Consider the following 23,239-nt stretch of genomic DNA (forward strand, 5'->3'; position numbering starts at 1 on the left):
ACAACCTACAGCGTTGTGACCGGGTGAAGGCGGGCAAGGGGCGAAGTCTTCAGAGCTGAGTCCCCTCGGCACCCGCCGCACCGCTCCGGGGACGTTCTCGCCCCACCTCCCCGTCCGGCCGCTGGGGAGAGGCTTCTGCTGAGAAGTTTGAGCAACACTGACGTCATGTGGACGTGACGTCAACAGCACTGACGCAGACTCTCAGGGAGGGGCCTCTCAGCTCACCTCAGAAGGCAGCCAGTTCCACCGAGCGGCGCGTGGGGGCGCCTCGCGTTTGAAGCTGACTGTCCCTGTAGTCAGAGCTGCGGTAACCGGAGCGCCGCAGTTTCTCCGAAGTTCCAGGAGGTCACTGACCTCCCACCCCTCAGAGCTAGCAGCATCCTCCCTAAAGCCCCGTCCGCGTCCGCGTCCGCGTCCTGGAGGCCGCGCGCTTCACGAGTTCGGCGTAAGCGTCGGTCACGCGCACGCACGCGCACGTTGCCGAGAACCCGGAAGTGTGAGGGAGAGGCGAACCACGTGGGTGGAGCTGGCGCGCAGCTCGCATGGGGGAATCTATCCCGCTGGCCGCCCCGGTCCCGGTGGAACAAGCCGTGCTGGAGACCTTCTTCTCTCACCTGGGTATCTTCTCTTACGACAAGGCCAAGGACAATGTGGACAAGGAACGAGAGGCCAGCAAGAGCGCGGGGGGCAGCTGGCTGTCGCTGCTGGCGGCCTTGGCCCACCTGGCTGCGGCCGAGAAGGTCTATCACAGCCTCACCTACTTGGGGCAGAAACTAGGTACCTCCGCCCGCCCCCTCGTGCCCCTTGAGGAGGAAGGACGCGGGGTCGCTTTCCCTCCCCACCCCCCTCGTCGGCGGTGGCTTGGGTCCCCTGTTTCTTAAGCTGAGCTGCAGGCTGCTTTCGGCGCTCGTTGTCTCCGCCCACTGGTCCCTTCCGCCCTCGGCCCGCAAGCCCCGCCCACCGGCCTGGCTGCGGGGAGATTGGCCGGCGGGTGGATGCTGGTGGCGGTGCTGTGCCCCACACCCGGGCACGGAGCCTGCTTGTCCAGTGTGCGGGTGACAGCCCTCAAGGAGAACTTGACCCCGTCTGAAATCCTCCTAACCAGTAACACTGTGGGCCAGGGGAGCAAAACTTGGTCGCGTTAAGGAACACGTGTGTGTGTGTGTGTGTGTGTGTGTGTGTGTGTGTGTGTGTGTGTGTGTGTGTGTGTGTGTGTGAAAGATACAGGTCCCAGAGTGTTAAAAGATACCCGTCCTTAATAAATACTTAATGGGGGGGGGAAGCGAATACTGAGCAGGAAAGGCAGGAAATATGACCGACACTAACAAGTGGAAACCTAAGAGGAAAATGGTAAACACTCTTATTTCCTTAAGATATGTCTTGTCCTTGAAAATGAGATGCAGAGCTGATTCAGCTGACTTTCAGTTAGTCGAAACAGTCATACTGAATAGATTAGAATGAAACTATATATGAAAGCAAAGGCTTGTGCATACAAAGTATTAGTATTAGTTACCAGCAGCAAGAGGCTCATGAACCCGAGTTTTTTAAAAAAAATTTTTAATATTTATTTTATTTATTTATTCCCTTTTGTTGCCCTTACCCCAGAGTTTTTAAGAGTTGTCTTGGTGCTGTGATCTGTTGAAAACTAATTGTCAGAGGGACAGAGTCTGCTATTAATAAAGATGCATATACAGTATGGAGATAAAAATGTTAAGTGGAATGTAGGCTCCATTTTTAGTGACCTGCTATGTGGTCTGAAGGCAATCAAGCTCACCTTATTGTTACTAAACAAGGGGCAAGAATTTCTGAAGTCCTAATTCTGTAGGAGTTTTTTTTTTTTTTTTTTTTGAGTGGGCCACTACTCAGCTCTGGTTTCTGGTGGTGCAGGGGTTTGAACCTGGGACTTCAGGACCTCAGTCTCTTGCTTTTTAAAATAACTTGTTATCTAGTATGTTGATTTACTGGCAAAGCTGGCCAGAGAATTTAATCTCAAGTATCTTACCTTACCTCTTTATAATGGCATTTATTATAAATTTTCAGCTGCTGTTACAGTGTTACATTCCCCCATGGATGGGTATACTTTGCAGTTATGTGGATAGATGTCAGAGCCCAAACCAGAATGCCTTCTTTTGAACTGTCAAATTGTTTGCATCCACATGACTTTAAAGAATTTATATGCAGAATATAACATATATGCTGTGTGATATATGTGGAAATGGGGGCTAGTTCAACTATAAAGATAGGTGGTATTCTGGCAGTTTTTTAGCTACTTGTAGATTTCCCTCCATTCTGAAGAATTTTTGCCACACCTATGAGAATATGATGAAAGCTTCAGACTTACTTTATAGAGAATTATATATATATATATATATATATATATATATATATGGTTTTTCATAAAATCTGAAGGTGCAGGATTTCCTAAAGCCTATTTTTGGCACCCAGTTAAAATTCTTTAAAATTTATTTATTGTATATTTTTTCATGGCCTCACTGCATGCACAATGACTCCACCACTCCTGGTGGAAATTATTTTCCTTTTATTTAATAGGAAAAGAAGGGAGGGCAAGTTAAGGAGGAAGAGAGAAAAAAGGATACTTGTAGCACTATTTCATCATCATGAAGATTCCCCCCTCATGCAAATAGGGACCTGGGGGCTTCAACCCAGGTCCGTGCACATAGTAACATGCACGTTCAACCAGCACCTGTCTGACCCAGAACCCAGTTAAAATTCTTATTCTGGTTTAAGTTGTAGATGTTTCAGATGAAGAGAACTCGTTGCTGTGTTGTAAGGACACATTTTAGAGTTGTACTGTCAGACTTCGTTCTGTGAAGTAGTCACCCTTCTGTAAAAGCAGTTCTGACTGAACCCTCCTATGCATTGGTGAAAGCAACCCAAATCTTGAAAATCTGGAGGGACCGCGCCTTGAAAAAGACCTAGGGAACAGTTTACACTGTGAAAGAGCCTTCAGCACTGTTCAGGTTTCCAGGTGACTTGAGCCAATATTTTGAAAATGATATATTAAGTTATAATGTCCTATAAACTATTTACACATGCAGTAGAACTAAGCCCCATAATTGAAATCTATACTTTATAAATAGCTTATTTTGGGGGTCATGAATATGACATCATTGTGTTTACAACATGGGGAAAAAATTTTGAGTTGGCATTTAAAATAATCCCTGTGCTTTCAGATGTGCTAATTTAAATGTACATGTGAGTTTTCTTTTTAAAAATCTGGACAAAAAGGTGTTTTTTTTTTTCTTCCACTAAGCTGTTCCAAAAAGTAAGACATTTTGACTTCAGTCTTGTGACTAAGTTTTGTTAGGAGACCTTAGCAGTGCGTTCTTGTGATGACAAACTATTGATCTCACAAGAAGCCTTCTTTCCTTGTCCTGGTTCATAAGAGTATGTTATATGCTTGGGAAAGGATCAGTAATTAAAAGTATGCAAACTATGCCTGTGGAAGACTTTAGATAGTCATATTCTTTTCTCCTTTGTTTCATTACTGGACTGTGTCCTCGACCTCTGATTTCTGGAGTTTAGCATAGTAGAGAAATACTTAATTTAAGCATTGATATTTTTAATACTTATTTATTTCCTTTTTGTTGCCCTTGTTTTTATTGTTGTTGTAGTTATTATTGTTGATGTCATTGTTGGATAGAACAGAGAGAAATGGAGAGAGGAGGGGAAAACAGGGGGAGAGAAAGATAAGACACCTGCAGACCTGCTTCACAACCAGTGAAGCGACTTCCCTGCAGGTGGGGAGCCAGGGGCTCCAACTGGGATCCTCATGCCAGTCCTTGGGTCCTTGTGCTTTGCACCACGTGCACTTAACCTGCTGCACTACCGCCTGACTGACTCCCAGAGCATTGATATTTAGAAGTTATCATTAGCAAGTTGTATAACAAAATGTTCAGTTGTATGTTTTGCATGTTCTTGTAGTATACTTGTTACGTAATACTTCATGATGTGAGTGAGGTAGGCTATTTAAAACGTTGAGAAATACTATAGCCACTCAGAGAGATTTATGGAAATGCTGAAATTTATATTTTGTAAACTCAAAAACTTGAAAGCAATAGAAGTTAGTTGCCTTTGATCTTTTTTTTTTTTCTAGCATTAAGAAAGGCCATTCCTCATTGGGCATGACTTATGGACTGGTTAGTAGATAGGATTGCATTCTTGAGAATGTTGGGAAAATAGACTTGCTTAAAAGAAATGTATTCCTCTAGTGCCATTTCACTTGGTTTCTCATGCCGAGTATTGGTGTTTATTGATAAACCTTTAAAGCCACTCTTTGTGTTTATGATCCAGGGAAGGCTCATCTCATTAAAGGAAGCGTTCTTTTTCATCCAGACCACTCTGCTTAACAGTGGACATGAGTGCACAATTGAGGTGCAAAGTCCATTGTTGCAGTGTATTACTTCAGGCATTTGTTACACTTACTCCTCAACTGAAATTAGGAATCACAATCATAGGAATATGAGAATATGATAGATGCGAATTTAGAAGCTTTAGATACTTTGCTTTTGAAAATGAGGTGGGGTGGTTTCTACTTTTCATACCTCTTCCTTACCTGCCCTGTGCTTATTTCATTTGCCTTCCAGGGGGCCAGTCCTTCTTTAGCAGGAAGGACTCCGTCCGAACTATCTATACGTCCCTGCATAATGAGCTGAAGAAAGTGGTGACTGGCCGTGGGGCCCTGGGTGGAACTGTACCTCATGTAGAAGAACTCCTGTCTCACCTGTCAGAGCAGCTCTGCTTCTTTGTTCAGGCTCGGACGGAGATTGCAGACTTCTATGAAAAGATGTATACTCTCAGCACCCAAAAGTTTATCAATGCTGAAGAGCTTGTTGGCCTTTTAGACACCATCCTCAAGAAATACAGCTCCAGGTCAGTGTTTATGAAGAGGGACATAGGGAGGGAGGGGAGAACATGGTTGCCTCTTAATCGTACAGATTATGAGTTTTTCTCCCACTCTCTTGTGATGATTTGTGATGACATAATTGTGAGGAGAAACAACTGTACTGCATTTAGTACATACTAATCTACTGACACAGTCACTTTTTAGAAAATCTTATTTTATTTTAGTGAGTGTGTGTGTGTGTGTGTGTGTGTGTGTGTGAGAGAGAGAGAGAGAGAGAGAGAGAGAGACAGAGACACCAGTCAGGACTGCTCAGCTTGGGACTGAACCTAGGACCTAGGAGTCAGCCATGAAAGTCTTTTGCATAACCATTATGCTGTCTCTCCAGCTCTAGTCACTTTTTTTTTGTATTTTTTAAATTTTTGTTTAGTTTTATTAGTGATTTACAAAATTACAATATAATAGGGGTATAATTCCACACAGTTTCCACCACCAGAGTTTTGTGTCCCTATTCCTTCCATTGAATATTGCAGTGATTCTCCCGAGGTCACAGAGAAGGGTTCATTATTATTTCTTTTTTATTTTCTTTATTTTCTTTTTTATTTTCCCTTTTACTGCCCTTGTTTTTCATTGTCGTTGTTGTTTTTGCTGTAGTTGTTGTTGGATAGGACAGAGAGAAATCGAGAGAAGAGGGGAAGATAGAGAAGAGGAGAGAAAGATAGACACCTGCAGACCTACTCACTGCCTGTGAAGCAACCACCCTGCAGGATCCTGTTGCTGGTCCCTGCACTTTCCACCATGTGTGCTTAATCCGCTGCACCACTGCCTGGCTCCATGATTGTTATTTCTATATCTATCTATCTATCTATCTATCTGTCTTTCTATCTATCTTTTTCCCCATTTTTTTTCCTATGGTCTTCTATTTTAAGTCACAGTTGCATCTGTTACTACTTCCAAATGTCTTTCCTTTTTTTCCACTTCTCTCTCTGGGTCCTAATAGAATTGGGTTTCAGAACCCTCTAGTCATCTTCCCCTAATTTTTTCCCCTGCTGAGAGAATGGACCAAAATTCTTTTTGGGGTGCGGGAGGCAGGAGTTCTGGTTTCTGTAATTGCTTCTCTGCTGGACATGGGTGTTGATCCATAACCTCAGCCTGTTTCTGTCTTTCCCTAGTGTGGTAGGGCTCTGGAGAGGTGAGCTTCTAGGACACATTGATGAAATCATCTGCCCAGGGAGTTCAGGATGGAATCATAATAGCAACTTAATATCTGAAGGGCAGTAAATTATGGGCAGGACAAAATGGTTAATTAATAGCAGCCAGAAAGTAGGAGTAGAGCAGGTGAAAATAGGATTTTACTGTAGTAAGAAGCTAGGAAGTCTATTTTAGATATGTTCCTTGGGGACATGATTTTAGTGATTTTTGCCTGAGCTTGATAGTTAACATGAAGATGAACTAAAAATATGTCTGGAAAATGTAGTCAGAGTTGAGAATAAGGCTAGAAAGTTGGATTAGGGCAGAGAGTAGCTCCCAAACTTGAAGAAAATATACCTAGTCACTTTTTTTTTTTCCTGTACTTAGCATTATGCTGGATACTTAAAATTTTTTTTTTTTAATTTAGAAAATGAAAGTATAGACAGTAGGATAAGAGGAGTACATTTCCACACAATTCCCACCACCAAAACTCTGTATCTAATCCCCTCCCTTGAAAGCTTTCCTATTCTTTAACCCTCTGGAAGTATGGACCCAGGGTGATTGTGGCATGCAGAAGGTGGAAGGTCTGGCTTCTGTAATTGCTTCCCTGCTGAATGTGGGCGTTGGCAGGTCGATCCATACTCCCAGCCTGTCTCTCTCTTTCCCTAGTGGGGCAGAGCTTTGGGGAGGTGGGGCTTCAGGACACATTGGTGGGTTCATTTGCCCAGGGAAGTCCGGTTGGCATCATGGTATCATCTGGAACCTGGTGGCCTTAGCCAGTGTTCCCTGGCTGAAAATAGCTTCCTTGAGGAGCTCATGCCACATGGTTGTCTCTAAGCCATCATCTCGGCTCTGCCACTTTAAAAAATTAATTTATTTTTATTGCCATTTGGATTATCTCTGGGTTACTATGAATCCACTGCTCCCAGTGGCCATTTTTCCTTTTTTTAATTTAATTTTTTTTCTATTTTATTGGATAGGATAGAAATTGATAGGGGAAGGGGAGATGGAGAGGGAGAGAGAGAGATACTTGCTGACCTGCTTCATCACTCATAAAGTGTTCCCCCTGCAGGTAGGAAGAAGGGGCTTGAACCTAGATCCTTGCACACAGTAATGTGTGTGCTTAACCAGGTGTGCTATATTAAAAACATTAATCCTTTCCCAAAAGGACTCAATTTTCCTCCCAGGGAATATTTATTTGCACTAATATATCTAACCCTTCTCAGAACCCTCATTAAAAAAACTCTATCCTTTCATCTGTCAAAGGATAAAATGCCTTTGTGTTAAAAAACAGCAAGCAGGGGCTGGGCAGTAGCACAGCGGGTTAAGTGCACGTGATGCGAAGTGCAAGAACCAGTGTAAGGATCCCAGTTCAAGCCCCTGGCTCCCCACCTGTAGGGGAGTCGCTTCACAGGTGGTGAAGCAGGTCTGCAGGTGTCTATCTTTCTCTCCCCCTCTCTGTCTTCATCTCCCCTTTCGGTTTCTCTTTGTCCTATCCAACAATAATGACAACAATAATAGTAACAACAACACCGATAAACAACAAGGGCAACAAAAGGGAAAAAAAAAAGGCCTCCAGGAGCAGTGGATTCGTGGTGCAGGCACCGAGCCCCAGCGATGACCCTGGAGGCGAAAAAATAAATCAATAAATCAGCAAGCATGATATATATACTCTATAGCTGAAACATCTGGTCCTCATTTGAGATGCAGACCCTATTATTGCAGTATCCAGTCTGCTTTCAGAATTGAACAGAAAATACAGTTTGGTTTTGTTCTGCTGGAACAGAATTGTATTTAGAGCAAAGCGATAGTGAACGATTCTTTTGGATATATTATTAAGGATATGTAAATTTTTGTTTAGGAATCATTGTCATTTAACATTAGCCACACAAGGGTTTCCATTAAATGCCTTTAAAAGAAACAAACACAAATTTGCTCATAAAAAGGTCTGGGCATCTACTGTTCACCAGTACTTTTTTTCTCAAGGAATTGTCAATGGAACATTATTTGATTTTGTGGAATTTACTTACCTGTTGTGTCTCAGTGGACGTAAAAGCAAACCCTGGCCAGTCTTTCTGTCTCCTGGTTAAAACAAAACTGGGAGCCAGCTTATAAATGGAAATTGATATTTACTCTCTTAAATCAAGAATCCAACTTTAATAAATAATGTTTTGAAAGAACATAGCAATTGCCATTCTATACAGCTTTAAAAAATGCCTCTAGTATGGGAGTAGTAGACCATTCTAACATTCTGTAACTCTTTATAGAACATAATATTAAAGAATAAAAAATTAAAGAATAAAAAGTATTTGAACATTGAGTAACATGGAATTTATTTGCATTTTAGGATCCAGTTTCTTTTTAAATAATTTTTATTAGTCATTTAAAAGATTATAGGATAATATGTAGTTCTTTTTAAAATATTTATTTATTCCCTTTTGTTGCCCTTGTTTTTTTATTGTTGTAGTTATTATTGTTATTGATGTCATCATTGTTGGATAGGACAGAGAGAAATGGAGAAAGGAGGGGAAGACAGAGAGGGGGAGAGAAAGACACCTGCAGACATGCTTCACCACATGTGAAGCGACTCCCCTGCAGGTGGAGAGCTGGGATCTCGAACCAGGATCCTTACACCAGTCCTTGTGCTTTACGCCACCTGCGCCTAACCTGCTGTGCTACAGCCTGACTCCCAATAATATATAGTTCTACACCACCCCCGTCACCAACTTTCTGTGCCCCCCACACCCCCAAAGATAACCATCATAGTTCTCTCCAGTGTAAGGATCCTGGTTCGAGCTCCCAGTTGGCTACTTTTAATTTTTTCCTGTGTTTCAGTTCTCTGTATTCTACAGATAGTGAAATGATCCTGTAGTTGTCTTTCACTTCCTTATTAAGTATAGTAAGTAAGCCACCTCCATCCCCATGCATTTTGCCTTAAAGGACACAAAATCATCTTTTTAAATTGCTGAGTAGCACCCCACTGAGTATCTGTTCCATAACTTCTTTATCCAGTTATCTGTTGATGGGCAAATGTTTAGGTTGCTTTCATACCTTGACTATTGTGAGTAATGCAACAAACATGGGTGCACATGCCCCTTCAAATTAGTGTTTTCAGGCCTTCTGGATAAATGCCCAAGAGTGGTATTGTTGCTAGATAACATTTTTATGTTTTTGAAGATTCTCTGCGCGTTCCCATAAAGGCTGCACCAGTTTGCATTCTTAGTAGTGTAACAGTAACTCTTTCACCATAGCCTTGCCAGCACTCACAGTTTATCTTGTTGATGTAAATCTCATAGGTGTGAGGTGGAATCTCAGGGTAGTTTTAATTTGCATTTCTGGAATGATGAGTGAAGTGGAGCATGCCATATTTCAGTGGGCTGTGTGCATCTCTTTTTTTAAATATATTTATTTATTCCCTTTTGTTGCCCTTGTTGTTTTTCATTGTTGTTGTTACTGATGTTGTTGGATAGGACAGAGAGAAATGGAGAGAGGAGGGGAAGACAGGGGGAGAGAAAGATAGACACCTGCAGACCTGCTTCACTGCCTGCGAAGTGACTCCCCTGCTGGTGAGGACCCCGGGGGCTCGAACCAGGATGCTTACTCGGTCCTTGCATTTTGCGCCATGTGCGCTTAATCTGCCGTGCTATTGCCCGACTCCCGCATCTCTTTTTAAAAGTTGTCTGTTCCTATTTTTTGCCTACTTTTTTATTGGTAGGATCCATAGTTTATGATTTTAAAGGTGTTTTTTTTCTTTTTCTTCTCCTTCTCTCCCTCTCCTTCCTCCTCCTCTTTTATGTAGTTATTTGAGTAGATAGAGTGATTGGGGGAAGTGTGAAGTAGGGGGTAGGAGAAAAGGGTGTTTAGACCTAAGTAATAAATGTTTGGTTGGAAAATGTATGTTGCCTTCTTGAGGCCATTCTACTAGATTGCCGAGCTTACTAGGTCTAAGTCTAATCATAGTGGACTATAAGCACTTTTTTTGAGGGATATAGTTGCCCCTAAATTATATATATGTGTATACATGTACCCAGTCCCTTATATCTAGAGTCTGGAACTTTGTTGGAAAGTGTGCCATCTGAAGTGGAACTGACTAGGTAGCATATTAGGAAAGGGCTCACCAGATTATTGAAGTTGGAAGGTTGACATCTCAGGCTTGATGTCTCTGGATACAATCCAAAGCATTATCCTAATACCCTAATTCATCTTTTTAAAAAAATATTTTATTTATAAAAAGGAAACATAGGGAGTTGGGTGGTAGCGCAGCGGGTTAAGCCCATGTGGCGTGAAGCCCAAGGACCGGCCTAAGGATCCCAGTTGGAGCCCCCAGCTCCCCACCTGCAGGGGAGTCGCTTCATGGGTGGTGAAGCAGGTCTGGAGGTGTCTGTCTTTCTCTCCCCCTCTCTGTCTTTCCCTTCTCTCTTCATTTCTCTCTGTCCTATCCAACAACGATGACATGAACAACAATAATAACTACAACAACAATAAAAAAACAAGGGCAACAAAAGGGAAAATAAGTAAATAAAAAAAAGGAAACATTGACTAAGCCATAGGATAAGAGGGGTACAACTCCTCCACACAATTCCACCACCAGAACTCCATATCCCATCCCCTTCCCTGATAGCTTTCCTATTCTTTACCCCTCTGAGAGTATGGACCCAAGGTCCTTGTGGGATGCACAAGGTGGAAGGTCTGGCTTCTGTAATTGCTTCCCCACTAAACATGGGCATTGACAGGTAGATCCATACTCCCAGTCTGCCTCTCTCTTTCCCTAGTAGGGTGGGTCTCTGGGGAAGCAGAGCTCCAGGACACATTGGTAGGGTTGTCTGTTCAGGGAAATCTGGTTGGCATCATGCTAGCTAGCATCTGGTACCTCGTGGTTGAAGAGAGTTAACATACAAAGCCAAACAAATTGTTGACCAATCATGAACCTAAAGGCTGGAATAGTGCCGATGAAGAGTTGGGGGTGGAGGTCCTCTGTTTTGTAGATAGCTAGTAGGCATATTTTAGTTATATTCCAAAGGGCCTGTGGCTATACTAGTTTTTTTTTTTTTTTTCTTTTTTCCTCTGAGCCTGAAATCTGATATGCAGGTGGATCCAAGTTATTGTCTGAGGAGATGTCATGGCTGGGAAAAGGACCAGAAAGCTGGATCAGGGAAGAGAGTAGCTCCCTAATGTGGGAAAGGGCCATAAATATTGTTGACTGTAAACCCCATTGATTTGATGTGATCTGGGGCCCATATTCACCTTAGAAGCCTATGTGACCTCTGCATCCCTCTAGATCTGAGCTCACATTCTGTGGTCATGAGTAGGAACATTCCAAGCTGCCCCAATATCAGGACCCATCTTCCTCAGGTGTAGCTTAGAGTATGTTGTCCAGCCTCCCTTTGGAGGATGATACATTCTTTGTCATAGTTGATCCTAGTTGAAGGCAAGGTCCTTTGGAGGCCCACAAAGGGGTCTATTGGGTTGTTCCTGATAGAGATGACCGGTAACAATGGAGAGAGGGATTTATTCAAGGTCTAGGCCCATCATGTCTGTTTGGGAATCTCAGGACTCCCCGATTAGGGCCTCAGCTGATGGGGTGGCCTGATAGTGACTAAAGAGTCATCATTAAAGTATGCCAGTCTGTTGCCCTTATTCAGCTTTTGCAGTCCTTGCTTTGATGAGGTTAACTTTGGAGTGAGTGAGAGAACTTTAATAGGAAGTAGGTGAGGAGGGTATCTAAGTCTTAAGTAGACACTATTTCATTAGGAACTTGATACTGACTCACTACAGGCTATTGTGTATTTTTGCTTTAGGTATATATTTTATGGATATAATTTATGGATATATGTGGACATATGCTCTATCTCATGGGACCTGGTCTATATCTAGGTTTTGAGATTTTGTTAGCAAGTGAATCTCCTGGAATGAATTAATTCATCTTTTTATCTTCAGTATATTTATATCTGAAAACTTGAAACAATGTTTTTTTCAATAAGATGTCATTGCAACTTTTTTTAAAGTTTTTTTTTAAAGATTTTATTTATTTATGAGAAAGATAGGAAAAGAGAACAAGACATCACTCTGGCACACGTTCTGCCAGGGATTGAACTTGGGACCTTATGCTTGAAAGTCCAAAGCTTTATCACTGCGCCACCTCCTGGACCACAGCAACTCTTTTTTTTTTTTTTTTTTTTTTTATAGTAGTAGAATATATATAACAAAATCACCATTTTTCTATTTAAAGCATACAGTTCTATGGCATTTAGTATGTTAATGTTATTGCTGCAGATTTTATTTTTAATTGGCCTGACTTTTCATGCATGCAAATTTCTTTTGGAAGGAAGTTCTTGATGTAACTTGTAAAGGAAGGAGTCCTCTTATTTATTACTTATTCTGTATTCAAACTCTAGCTGAGTGTATTTTTTGGATAACAATTATTTAGTAGATTCCCTATCGTGTGAGTTGTGAGTAAGTACGAGACACAAAGCAACATGGAAATGGAGAAATGATAGATCATAAAGGTAATCTCAGAGTCTTGGCAGAACAGCATTAACATGAATTTTTAGTTCTTCTTAGGAATGAAAATAGCTTTGACATTCACATTTATCCTAATAAATGCTCAGCATTTAAATACTCATAGTATATGTTTATGGGAGAGCTAGTTCAGAATTCTCTCTGAAGGCTTAGACACAGAATCCATGTTGTTTCAAGGAGAATGTTGAAAATAAATGATACTTTCCAACTGGAAGCAAAGAAATCACTAAAATACTGTTTTTCATATTAGAATTTTCTTCCATCTCATATCATTTTCTTGTTGCTAACCTTACTGTATTTGTAGTTCCATGGCAGATTTTCCTGGATCCCATGATTGTGGGATCTGATGATGCTCCATGTTCATTTTGTATCAGAGTGCTAATAGGGAAGAACATTTCTTGCTATTAAAAGATTATGAAACAAGCTATAGTGAGGTTGTGTGTATCAGACTTGATATTTATTACAAAATGTAACTTTTTTCTTGTAACTGAAAAATGTGTTTTGAGGATTCCAATTAACTATTGAAACACATGAGCTAGAGAATTTGGGATCTGTTTTTCTTTCTGATAACTGTATTATGTTACTGGATGAGACCCATTATCCATGTTTTAGCTCCCTGTTTTTGTTGCTTGTTTTTAGTGCTGGGGATCAAACACAGGACATCATGCATATGTTGCATGAGCTCAACCACTGAGCTGAACCCCTGGCCTTAGGTTCCCTGTCTTGAAGAATGTTGAGAATGAAATGCAGGTAATAGAAAAAAAATTTTTTAGGGCTGGGGAGATGACTTAATGGTTATGCTAGTGACTTTCTTGCCTGAGACTGTGCTATCAGGTTCAGTCCTCAGCACCACCATAATCCAGAGCTGAAAAGTGCACTGGCAAATAAATATTAAAAATAAAAATGATATATATATTTATTTCATATGAGAAGTTTCACATAAGATAGTTTTTTTTTTTAATTTTGATATCTTTATTGAGGGAATGTTTTGGAAACATGTTGTCTCATGGATATGATTTCAGATCTTCTCAAAATATGGGCTAGCATACCTTCCCTGCCATTAAAATACATTTTCACCCATTCCATTATCACTCCTTCTATAACCTCCCTTAGTGACTTCAGACCTGTAGACATATGCCAAGTATTTACATATATTCCACCCTAGCATCTCTTTGCTTTGTCTCTGAAGTCCCACATATAAGTGAGACTATTTGCTATATGCCCACCTTCTTCTGACTTGTTTCACTTTTTAAAAATATATTTATTTATTTATTCCCTTTTATTGCCTTTGTTGTTTTATTGTTGATGATATTGCTGTCATCATTGTTGGATAGGACAGAGAAATAGAGAGAGGAGGGGAAGACATAGAGAGGGAGAGAAAGTTAGACACCTGCAGACCTGCTTCACCGCCTGTGAAGTGACGCCCCTGCAGGTGGGGAGCCGGGGGCTCGAACCGGGATCCTTATACGCTGGTCATTGCACTTCGCGCTACATGTGCGTTACCGCCTGACTCCCTGTTTCACTGTTTTTTTAAAATTAGTGATTTAAGATTGATTTACAAAATTATGAGATAACAGGGGTATAATTCCACACTGTTCCCAACACCAGAGTTTTGTGTCCCCATTCCCTCCAGAGTTCTCCCAAGATCACAGGTATGAGTTGACTATGATTTCTGTAACTATTTAATAAGAGTTCTTAATACTTCTTTTTTTTTTAAGTGATTTAATATTGGTTCATAGGATCACAGGAATGTAATTCTACACCACACCTACCATCTAAGTTCTAAGTCTCCCACCTCCATCATGCCATATACCTTAGATACAGTGTCTTAGATATAATGCAACTTTTTTCCCCCTAAGATCATATGTTTCAGTTACGTACAGTCTATAAATGAAACCATCTGGTAGATGTGATAATAGAAAATTAATGTGTTATTGTCATATGAATAACTATCTTATAAATCATGTAATAGTCAACTTCAATCATACAATTCCATTCCCAACCTATTGTGGATGCTTCTAATCTCTTTAATGAGTGTGTGTGTGTTTGTCTTTAATCTACAGGTATATTTAGGATATTTTTTCCTAATTGTTGAACTGATAGAATTTTTTTCTTTTTAACCAGAACCAAACTAGCTATGTAAAAAGTTTCTTTTTCATTGATAGTGAAGCAATTACATTGTTTCAGGTCTATAAATCATCTCCCATGATAGTTGTGGCTTAAAATATGCTCAATAAATTCTAGATATTGCTCATACTTTTAAAATAAGATAACTTTCTAAGCTGATTCATTCTATTCCTTTGTTACAGTATTTTGTTTATATCACAAACTACCATTAGACAATCAAAGAGGGAGTAATTAGGATTCAAATCCTAACATAGCACAGTTACTAGAAAATACTTCTGTTTATCATATAGAGGAATAAAGGGAGTAGACAGCTTTATTTTTCAAATATTTATTTACTTGTTTTCCAGAGCACTGCTCACCTCTGATTGTGGTGCCAAGGATGGTGCAGGGGTGTCAGGTGCACTACTGCTTCACTATCTCTCTAACCCAACATGGACAGCTTTTACTTCCCTTTAGAGAGAACTTAAAGCAAATGTGATTAGTCATATATTCCAGTTCATATGATAAATTCTAGGATTAAGCTACTGAGGGGAAAGACATACTGAAAATCTAGAAGATATAATTGGTATAACAGATCTATTAATAGTATAGATATGGACAAAGAAGACATTTCTACGGCTATGACTCTGAAGAGACTTGAAGTATCAGCAAGTATTAATGAAGCCATGCTCTCACTAGCCTCAGGAACATCGCACTTGCCATTTTCCCCCTCTGCCCTCTGCCCTCTGTCTGGATGGGAGAATATGCCTATACTCTGTCCCCTCCACACCAAATATCACTGTTACAAGTGGAGTACAAAAATGTTTTACAAACACTAGGCAGTAATCAACAAGTCATAACATTAATTTAGTGAATAGTAATCCAATTTCAATTTTTTTTCACCACTCTGAATTGACCTTTTCAGATAGAAAGAGACAAACAGACAGGGAGAGGAGAGAGACCAAAGCACTAAGGTTTCTCCTAGAGCTTGAACCTGGGTTGTGCAAGTAATCCAATATATATATATATATATATATATATATATATATATATATATATATATATGTATATATATATGAAAATATCAAGAATACATTATGTATGGTTAGGGTTAATATGAAACAAAGCTATTTGCATATACACACACATATATATATATACACACAATCACAATATAAAATGAATTTCTTTTTCTTTTTATTTAAGAAAGGAGACATTAACAAAACCATAGAATAAGAGGGGTACAGTTCCGCACAGTTCCCATAACCCGATCTCCATATCCCATCCCCTCCCCTGATAGCCTTCCCATTCTCTATCTCTCTGGGAGTATGGATCCAGGGTTGTTGTGGGTTGCAGAGGGTGGAAGGTCTGGCTTCTGTAATTGCTTCCCTGCTGAACATGGGCGTTGACTGGTGGATCCATACTCCCAGTCTGCCTCTCTCTTTCACTAGTAGGGTGGGGCTCTGAGGAAGTGGAGCTCCAGGACACATTGATGGGGTCTGTCCAGGGAAGTCTGGTCAGCATCTTGCTGGCATCCGGAACCTGGTGGCTGAAAAGAGAGTTAACATACAAAGCCAAACAAATTGTTGAACAACCATGGACCTAAAGACTGGAATAGTGCAGATGAAGTGTTGGGGGGTATTCCCTGCATGCTCTTGTGTACTTCTGCTTTCAGGTATATATTTTTCCCCTAGTTTATTGGCACGAGTGAACCTATGGTCTATCTCAGGGGACCTGGACTATATCTAGGTTTGGGGACCTTATTGGTGAGTGGACCACCTGGAATGGAATTAGAGAATACTATGAAAGGAAAGGTCTCACCCGAGTGATGAAGCTGAAGGGTTGTCATTCCACACCTGAAGTCTCTGGTCACAGTCTGAAGTGCAGCATGCTGGGGTGGTACTCGTTGCGTTGATTAGGTTGCGATCTGTGGATGCAATATTATTTGATTTGAATTGAGAGCAGCATGCAGAAAAGTGGACTCCACCCTAAGGTTCCAGGACTGGGGGAAATATAGGCTCTATAGTGGAAATGTGAGGTTCCTGCTGTCTTAGGGTTCAAGAAGACAACGCATAGATATTGTTATCGTCACATTATTTGGTGATAGGGTTACCTTTGTAAAGTCCCTTTGATAGGGTTTGGGGTATAATACCCAGCATCTTGTATATAGCTGTGCTACCCGTTGCTTCTGTTCTCCCTGGTCTAGGCTTTTGGTAGAGACAGCATATCAAAGACTCAGCCTATGTATTAAAAAGACTCAGTCTGTGTTTTAAGAAGTTCTAGTCGTATCATCAGTTTTTTGCCTCTCATATTAATTAAATAGTGGTTTATATGTTTACACTTTAATAGGATTGTACATAAACACCACTCCCACCACCAAAAGATTGTGCCCCATCCCCTCCCCACTCATCCCTGCCCCCCCACCCCCCGCCGTGCCTGGAAGCCCAATGGCCACCCTTCCCTTCACCACAGGGTTTTTACATTGGTGCCCTGCTCTTGATTTAATCAGATCCTGCTTTTAGTTTCCCTTTCTGTTCTTCTTACTCAACTTCTGTTGATGATTGGCGACATCCCATACTCATCTTTATCTTTCTGACTTAGCTCACTTAATTCCTTCTAGCTCTGTCCAAGATGGGTCAGATAAGGTGGGCTCATTGTTCTTAATAGCTGCAAAAATGAATTTCTTAGTGTAAATGATTATGGTAAAAAATTTTAAAACATTAGGTCTGATGCTGGGAGGTAGCATTAAGGGCATGTACCTTACTCTGTATAAGACTGGACTTGAGACACATGTACTGGGGGAGCAGCACAGATGATGGATGGATCAGTGTTGCTGTGTCTCTGTTTCTGTATACACACACACACCCCTGCAGTGTTGGGATTGTGCATACAATGAAGTCCCAATGCTGTAAACAAAACAAAAAAGTCATTCTGTGTAGAATAAAAAATGAAATGGCAATGCTACCTTCTTTGTGATATCTTCATATTTTAAATGATTTAATGTAAGACAGTGGGCAGAATGGGAATATGGCTCAGTTAGAGAAGGGACCAGGACATTCAAAGCTTTATAAGCCTTCTTAAGGGTTTTGGATTTTGTTGTAAGAGAAATAGAAATTGATTGGAGTATTAGAAATTTTTTATTTAGCTATTTTGTTTTAATACAACAAGTGGAGTTTCTGAACATTGGAGAAATTTATCTATGTAATGTACACACTAAATAGATATTCAAATAGCTCTGCCTGTTTAGGCTCTCACTCTCAAAAGAGGATGCCTTGTTTTTAACTTTAGTCATATAATTCCCACAATAGATAAAGAATTATAACTGATATAATTTTTGTTTCAGAGGACTATCATCTATCTATCTATATATATCCTCAGTTTTTAAAATGTCAGACTAATGTATAGAACAGTATGATGATGATTTGAACTGATGGACTTATTTCAGAATGTGTTTTTTTTTTTTCGCTCCAGGATTCTCTCTGAGGCCTGGGGCCTGTACTATGAATCCACTGCTCCTAGAGGCCATTTTTCCTATTTTGTTCCACTTGCTGTTATTGTTTTTGTTGTAGTTGTTGCTGTTGTTGGATAGGAAAGAGAGAAATGGAGAGAGGAGGAGAAGACAGAAGGGGTGAGCAAGATAAACACCTTCAGACCTGCCTCACTGCTTGTGGAGCGACCCCCCTGCAGGTGGGAAGCTGGGGCTCGAACTGGGATCCTTACTCCAGTCCTTGTGCTTCCTGACATGTGCACTTAACCCACTCACTACATTACCACCCAGCCCCCCAAAATGATTTTTTAAAACAACATGGATTATTTCTATTTCTTCTCCCCTTGTCCCCAACATAATATTATTTGTCCACGATTTTTTTTCTCTTAGTTTGTTAACTGTCAATATGATGTAACATTTCCACTTCTGTTGATTGCCCTTCCCCCTTTAGATTTCACCACCCCATCCTCAGTCCTTTGGAAAGCAGTTTCCAGCTGGAAGTTGATGTCTTGAGTCATCTTCTAAAGGCCCAAGCTCAGATCTCAGAGTGGAAGTTCCTCCCGTCTCTGGTTAACTTACACAGTGCTCACACTAAACTGCAGACCTGGGGTCAAATTTTTGAAAAGCAGCGGGAGACCAAGAAACATCTGTTCGGAGGACAATCTCAGAAGGCTGTTCAACCCCCACACCTTTTCCTTTGGCTGATGAAACTCAAAAACATGCTACTTGCCAAATTTAGCTTTTACTTTCATGAAGCGCTGAGCAGACAAACGACTACTTCAGAAATGAAGACATTGACTGCTAAAGCCAACCCAGACCTTTTTGGAAAGATTTCCAGCTTCATCAGGAAATATGATGCCGCCAATGTGTCCTTAATCTTTGACAACCGAGGTTCCGAGAGCTTTCAGGGTCACGGCTATCACCACCCACATTCCTACAGAGAGGCTCCTAAGGGTGTGGACCAGTACCCAGCTGTGGTGTCTCTGCCCAGTGACAGACCTGTCATGCACTGGCCCAATGTCATCATGATCATGACGGACCGAACATCTGACCTAAACAGCCTGGAGAAAGTGGTCCACTTCTATGATGATAAAGTTCAAAGCACCTACTTCTTAACCCGCCCGGAACCCCACTTTACTGTTGTCGTCATTTTTGAGTCAAAGAAATCGGAGAGAGACTCCCACTTTATTTCCTTCCTCAATGAGATCTCACTTGCCCTTAAGAACCCCAAGGTTTTTGCAAGTCTGAAACCTGGATCTAAAGGTTAACTGGTGATTTGTGTGAAAGATTCTCAAGACTGGAAATTCTTTTCTCACTTGCTCTAATGGCCTATAGTGATTTGCAATAGCATTTTCAGTCCTTTTTCAGAGCTAAACTAAAAAACAATTCTAACTGTGCTACACACTGAACAATTAAGAATAAATGTATCTAGAGAGCAATCTAGGAAGTGATCATGGCTACTGTATATCTCTGTGTTTTAGCAAAGTATTTTCTCCTGCTTTCCTGTATTTCATGTAGACAATATTTATTGGACTTTGATCTTTCTTTCAAGATGCTTTATATTATTCTAAATATTGTGTTCTAATGCAGTTCTAAACACAGTCTTTTCTTCCCCCTTGTCCTGGTTGAGTAATTGGGATGAGATATTAAATGACCTTTTTAGAACTAAGAATTGTATGATTCCTGTCTCAGAAAATACCACATTAACAAAGTTGTTAGTTTTATTATTATGATTATAAATCAGTAGTTTTGATGCCCAAATTAAGCTCTTGGTGAGAAATTTCTAGTATTACAGGATTAGAAGGTGGACGAGAGTGGTGGCTTAACATTAATCAGTCTGGAAAGTACTCAGAAAGCTTTTCTGTTCTTTTGGAATAATCTACACATCTAACTGCTTTTGTTTTAACTCTACAAAGTTTGGTCTTTCCCATAATATTTCAGAGACAGCATAGGCCATTACGTGGTGTTTCTTCATTCTTCAGCATATTATATGATTGGCTTTCTGTGTATCACCTTCCTGCTGAAATGTATGTTAATGTTTGGTTCCACTTCCTGGTTATTTTCAAGCTGAGAAAGCATGCAGTCTTAGCTTGTCAGACACTTTAAAATATTCACTCATGTTAGCCTACTTTTGTAAAATCAGAATGAGTTCCTTGTACTTGCTTAAAAAAATCAATTGTACATTCAAAAGACTTCTTCATAGTTGAGTAATCAATTCAGTACTTAAGCACGTCTGAACTTGGGTTTCATTCCTGTCTTCAAATTATTTTTATAAGCAGTGACATATCTCAGCACATGCTGCCTTAACACTCTTCTTCAGTTGGTGTTCAAGTACATACATCAGAAAAGGCATAATGGACTGTGCAGACCTTCACTTCTAGACTATTGATTCAGAATGAGAAATAAGCCACCAAGAGTAATTGAGCTGTTAGTATTTGAGAGCTCCTTCAAAGCTTGTGTGCAACATCATGGTCAAGTAGTTCATAGTTTCTCTGTGACTGCATGGATTCACAGAATGGGTGGCCACAGCTGGTGCACTGGCAGCGTTTGCATAGACCAGAGGGCTGCCCACCCCCATTCTGTGTCTGTGTGGGAGGCCTACTCACCTTAGTCTGGACTCCCTAGGGGAAGAACCCAGTGGTCTATTTTCTGGGGAAGAACATGTGTTTTATTTTTTTCTCTCTTTAAAAAAATATTTATTATTTATTCCCTTTTGTTGCCCTTGTTGTTGCATCCTTGTTGTGGTTATTGTTGATGTCATTCGTTGTTGGATAAGACAGAGAGAAATGGAAAGAGGAGGGGAAAACAGAGGGGGAAAGAAAGATAGACACCTGCAGACCTACTTCACTGCTTGTGAAGCAACTCCCCTGCAGGTGGGGAGCTGGGAGCTCGAACCCGGAACCTTACTCCGGTCCTTGCGCTTTGTTCCACCTGCACTTAACCCGCTGTGCTACCGCCCGACTCCCGTTATTTTTCTTTCTTAAATAATGATTTGTAAAAAGCCAGTTCACTTTAAAATTTTTATACACTCAGGTTCTATAAAACTCAACAGACTTTACAACATCAACCTTACATAAAGATCGAAAACAGTTGGAACAAAAAAGTCAAATAATTTCCCCTCCCTTTTGTGTTTTGCCAAGATGCTGAAAAATCTTTGGTGTGCATTTTTTTTCTCCCCTTGTATGAAACCACCACTAGCCTTAACAAGAGGGTTTCCCATTTATCTAAAAGAAAAATATGCTTTAGTGGGATATAAAGAATAATGTAAATAAAACATATATACAATATCTAGAGAACCTCTCCTTGCCCAGAGTATATTTGAAGTGTATATTTAGCTTTGAACACATTTTAATTTAAGCCAAGAAAAAGTGTCGCTTTACTCTGATGTATGTACTCTAAAATCAGTAATGGAATGATCTTTAGAGTCCATGTTTTGCTAATAGGAAGGATGAAAGCTACATATTTTCCATAGACTGCCTACTTTGAAGTTTGTTTCTAAACCACAGTTTGATCATTTTTTGAGTGTAACCTGGAGTGTCATCAACAGTTCACTGAGTTTGCCAGCAAGTCCATCCAAGAGCATTTCATATAAGCATGTTGTCTGGATACAGGGTGATTGTTTACAGCTTTGTCCTCTCTTGGGTCCAACTGCTATCTGACTATGTCATTTTAGGGAGTGTGTGGAAATAAAACATAATTCTTAACTCTGGAGCCAATACTCTCTTGTGGTTGCTTTGTACATTTAGAACGTTTGGAGCAATTGGACTTTTGAGGAAGAAAAGAGTTGTCCTATCATTGCACTCCCTGCAGAGTCACTGAGGTGATATTTAAAATATGTCCAACCTTTGATTGGCTATAAACTGTGGTCTTGTTTCTTGGCTAGCCAGTGTCTGAGCTTGACTTCCTTATCTGTAAAATGGGGGTAAGGAAATGTGGGCTGCCTTTTCACAAAGATATGTAGGGAGGAAATGAGATCATGCATGTAAAAAAAAAAAGCTCTGCAAACTTACTTGGGTTTGAACACTGTATAAATAAAAAGTGGACCACTCGAACTCAGTGCCTCTCCTGTTTCTGTCTTTTCAGATGTGTGGCAAACCTGTGCTTAGTCATTATGTTCTGAACAGTACTTAGAGAAATAGTTTAGAAGAGGAGGCAGATAAATGCCTAATCCACCCACTTAGTTTGGAATCTTTCTGACATTTTGCTCCCAATTTATTGTGATTAGTTGAAAGCATCATCTCAGTCCTGCTGTCTATTTTTTGGGTTTTGTTGCTCTACCAATTACTGAGAATGGTGTTTTAGAATCTTCATCTTGACTATAAAGTTCTTTATTTCTGTCAGTTTTTATATGTTGGATTTTGAAGCCATTTGATTAATGGTCATTATATGTATACAAGTTTTTTTTTACAATGTGTGTATATATATATATATACATATATATATATGTATATATATATATATATTGCCTCCAGTGTTATTGGTGCCAGCACTACAAATACACCTCTCCTGATGGCCATTTTTTCCATTCTATTGGATAAGACAGAGAAAGTGAGAGAGGAGGAAGAGGAAGAGAGGGAGAGAGGGGGAGTTGGGCGGTGGTGCACCGGGATAAGCACACATAGTACAAAGCACAAGGACCTGCTCAAGGATCTCAAGGATCCCAGGTCCCCACCTGCAGGGAGTCACTTCACAAGTGGTGAAGCAGGTTTTCAGGTGTTTCTCCCCCCTCTCTGTCTTCCCCTTCCCTCTCAATTTCTCTCTGTCCTATCAAATAAAACAAAACAAAAAGGCCACCAGGAACAGTGGATTCATAGTGCAGGCACTGAGCCCCAGCGATAACCCTGGAGTGGGGGGGGGGGGCAGGTAGACAGCTGTAGACGTGTTTTACCACTTGTAAAGTGTCTCTCCTGCAGGGGAGACTGAGGGCTCAAACCCAGATACTTGCACAGGTGCTTGTGCGTAGTACTATGAGAACTTAACCAGGTGTGCCACTGCCTGGCCCCCTAACTTTTTTTTTTAATTATGAAGTTTTTGATGGCTGATTGGTGGTGGGGTTCAAGCCCATGTTTTCC

The 23,239-nt window shown here is 40.6% G+C and overlaps 1 protein-coding gene across 1 annotated transcript; it reads left to right on the top strand.

Moving 5' to 3' along the window:
* Window positions 1-412: 412 nt before the first annotated feature.
* Window positions 413-21,883, top strand: KICS2 (KICSTOR subunit 2). Its single transcript, XM_007516863.2, has 3 exons — window positions 413-777; window positions 4,608-4,893; window positions 18,619-21,883. Exons 1-3 carry the CDS (start codon window positions 543-545, stop codon window positions 19,433-19,435), a joined length of 1,338 nt encoding a protein of 445 aa, XP_007516925.1. The 5' UTR covers window positions 413-542; the 3' UTR covers window positions 19,436-21,883.
* The last annotated feature ends 1,356 nt before the right edge of the window (window positions 21,884-23,239 follow it).

Source organism: Erinaceus europaeus, chromosome 7 (genome assembly GCF_950295315.1).
Source record: "Erinaceus europaeus chromosome 7, mEriEur2.1, whole genome shotgun sequence".
Lineage (NCBI taxonomy): Eukaryota > Metazoa > Chordata > Mammalia > Eulipotyphla > Erinaceidae > Erinaceus > Erinaceus europaeus.

What these genes read in the sequence shown, in the direction of transcription:
- KICS2 (XM_007516863.2), top strand. Translation starts at nt 543, where the DNA reads ATGGGGGAATCTATCCCGCTGGCCGCCCCGGTCCCGGTGGAACAAGCC. An exon ending in CTACTTGGGGCAGAAACTAG is followed by an intron (nt 778 to 4,607) that starts GTACCTCCGCCC and finishes TTTGCCTTCCAG; the next exon opens with GGGGCCAGTCCTTCTTTAGC. An exon ending in CTCAAGAAATACAGCTCCAG is followed by an intron (nt 4,894 to 18,618) that starts GTCAGTGTTTAT and finishes TTCCCCCTTTAG; the next exon opens with ATTTCACCACCCCATCCTCA.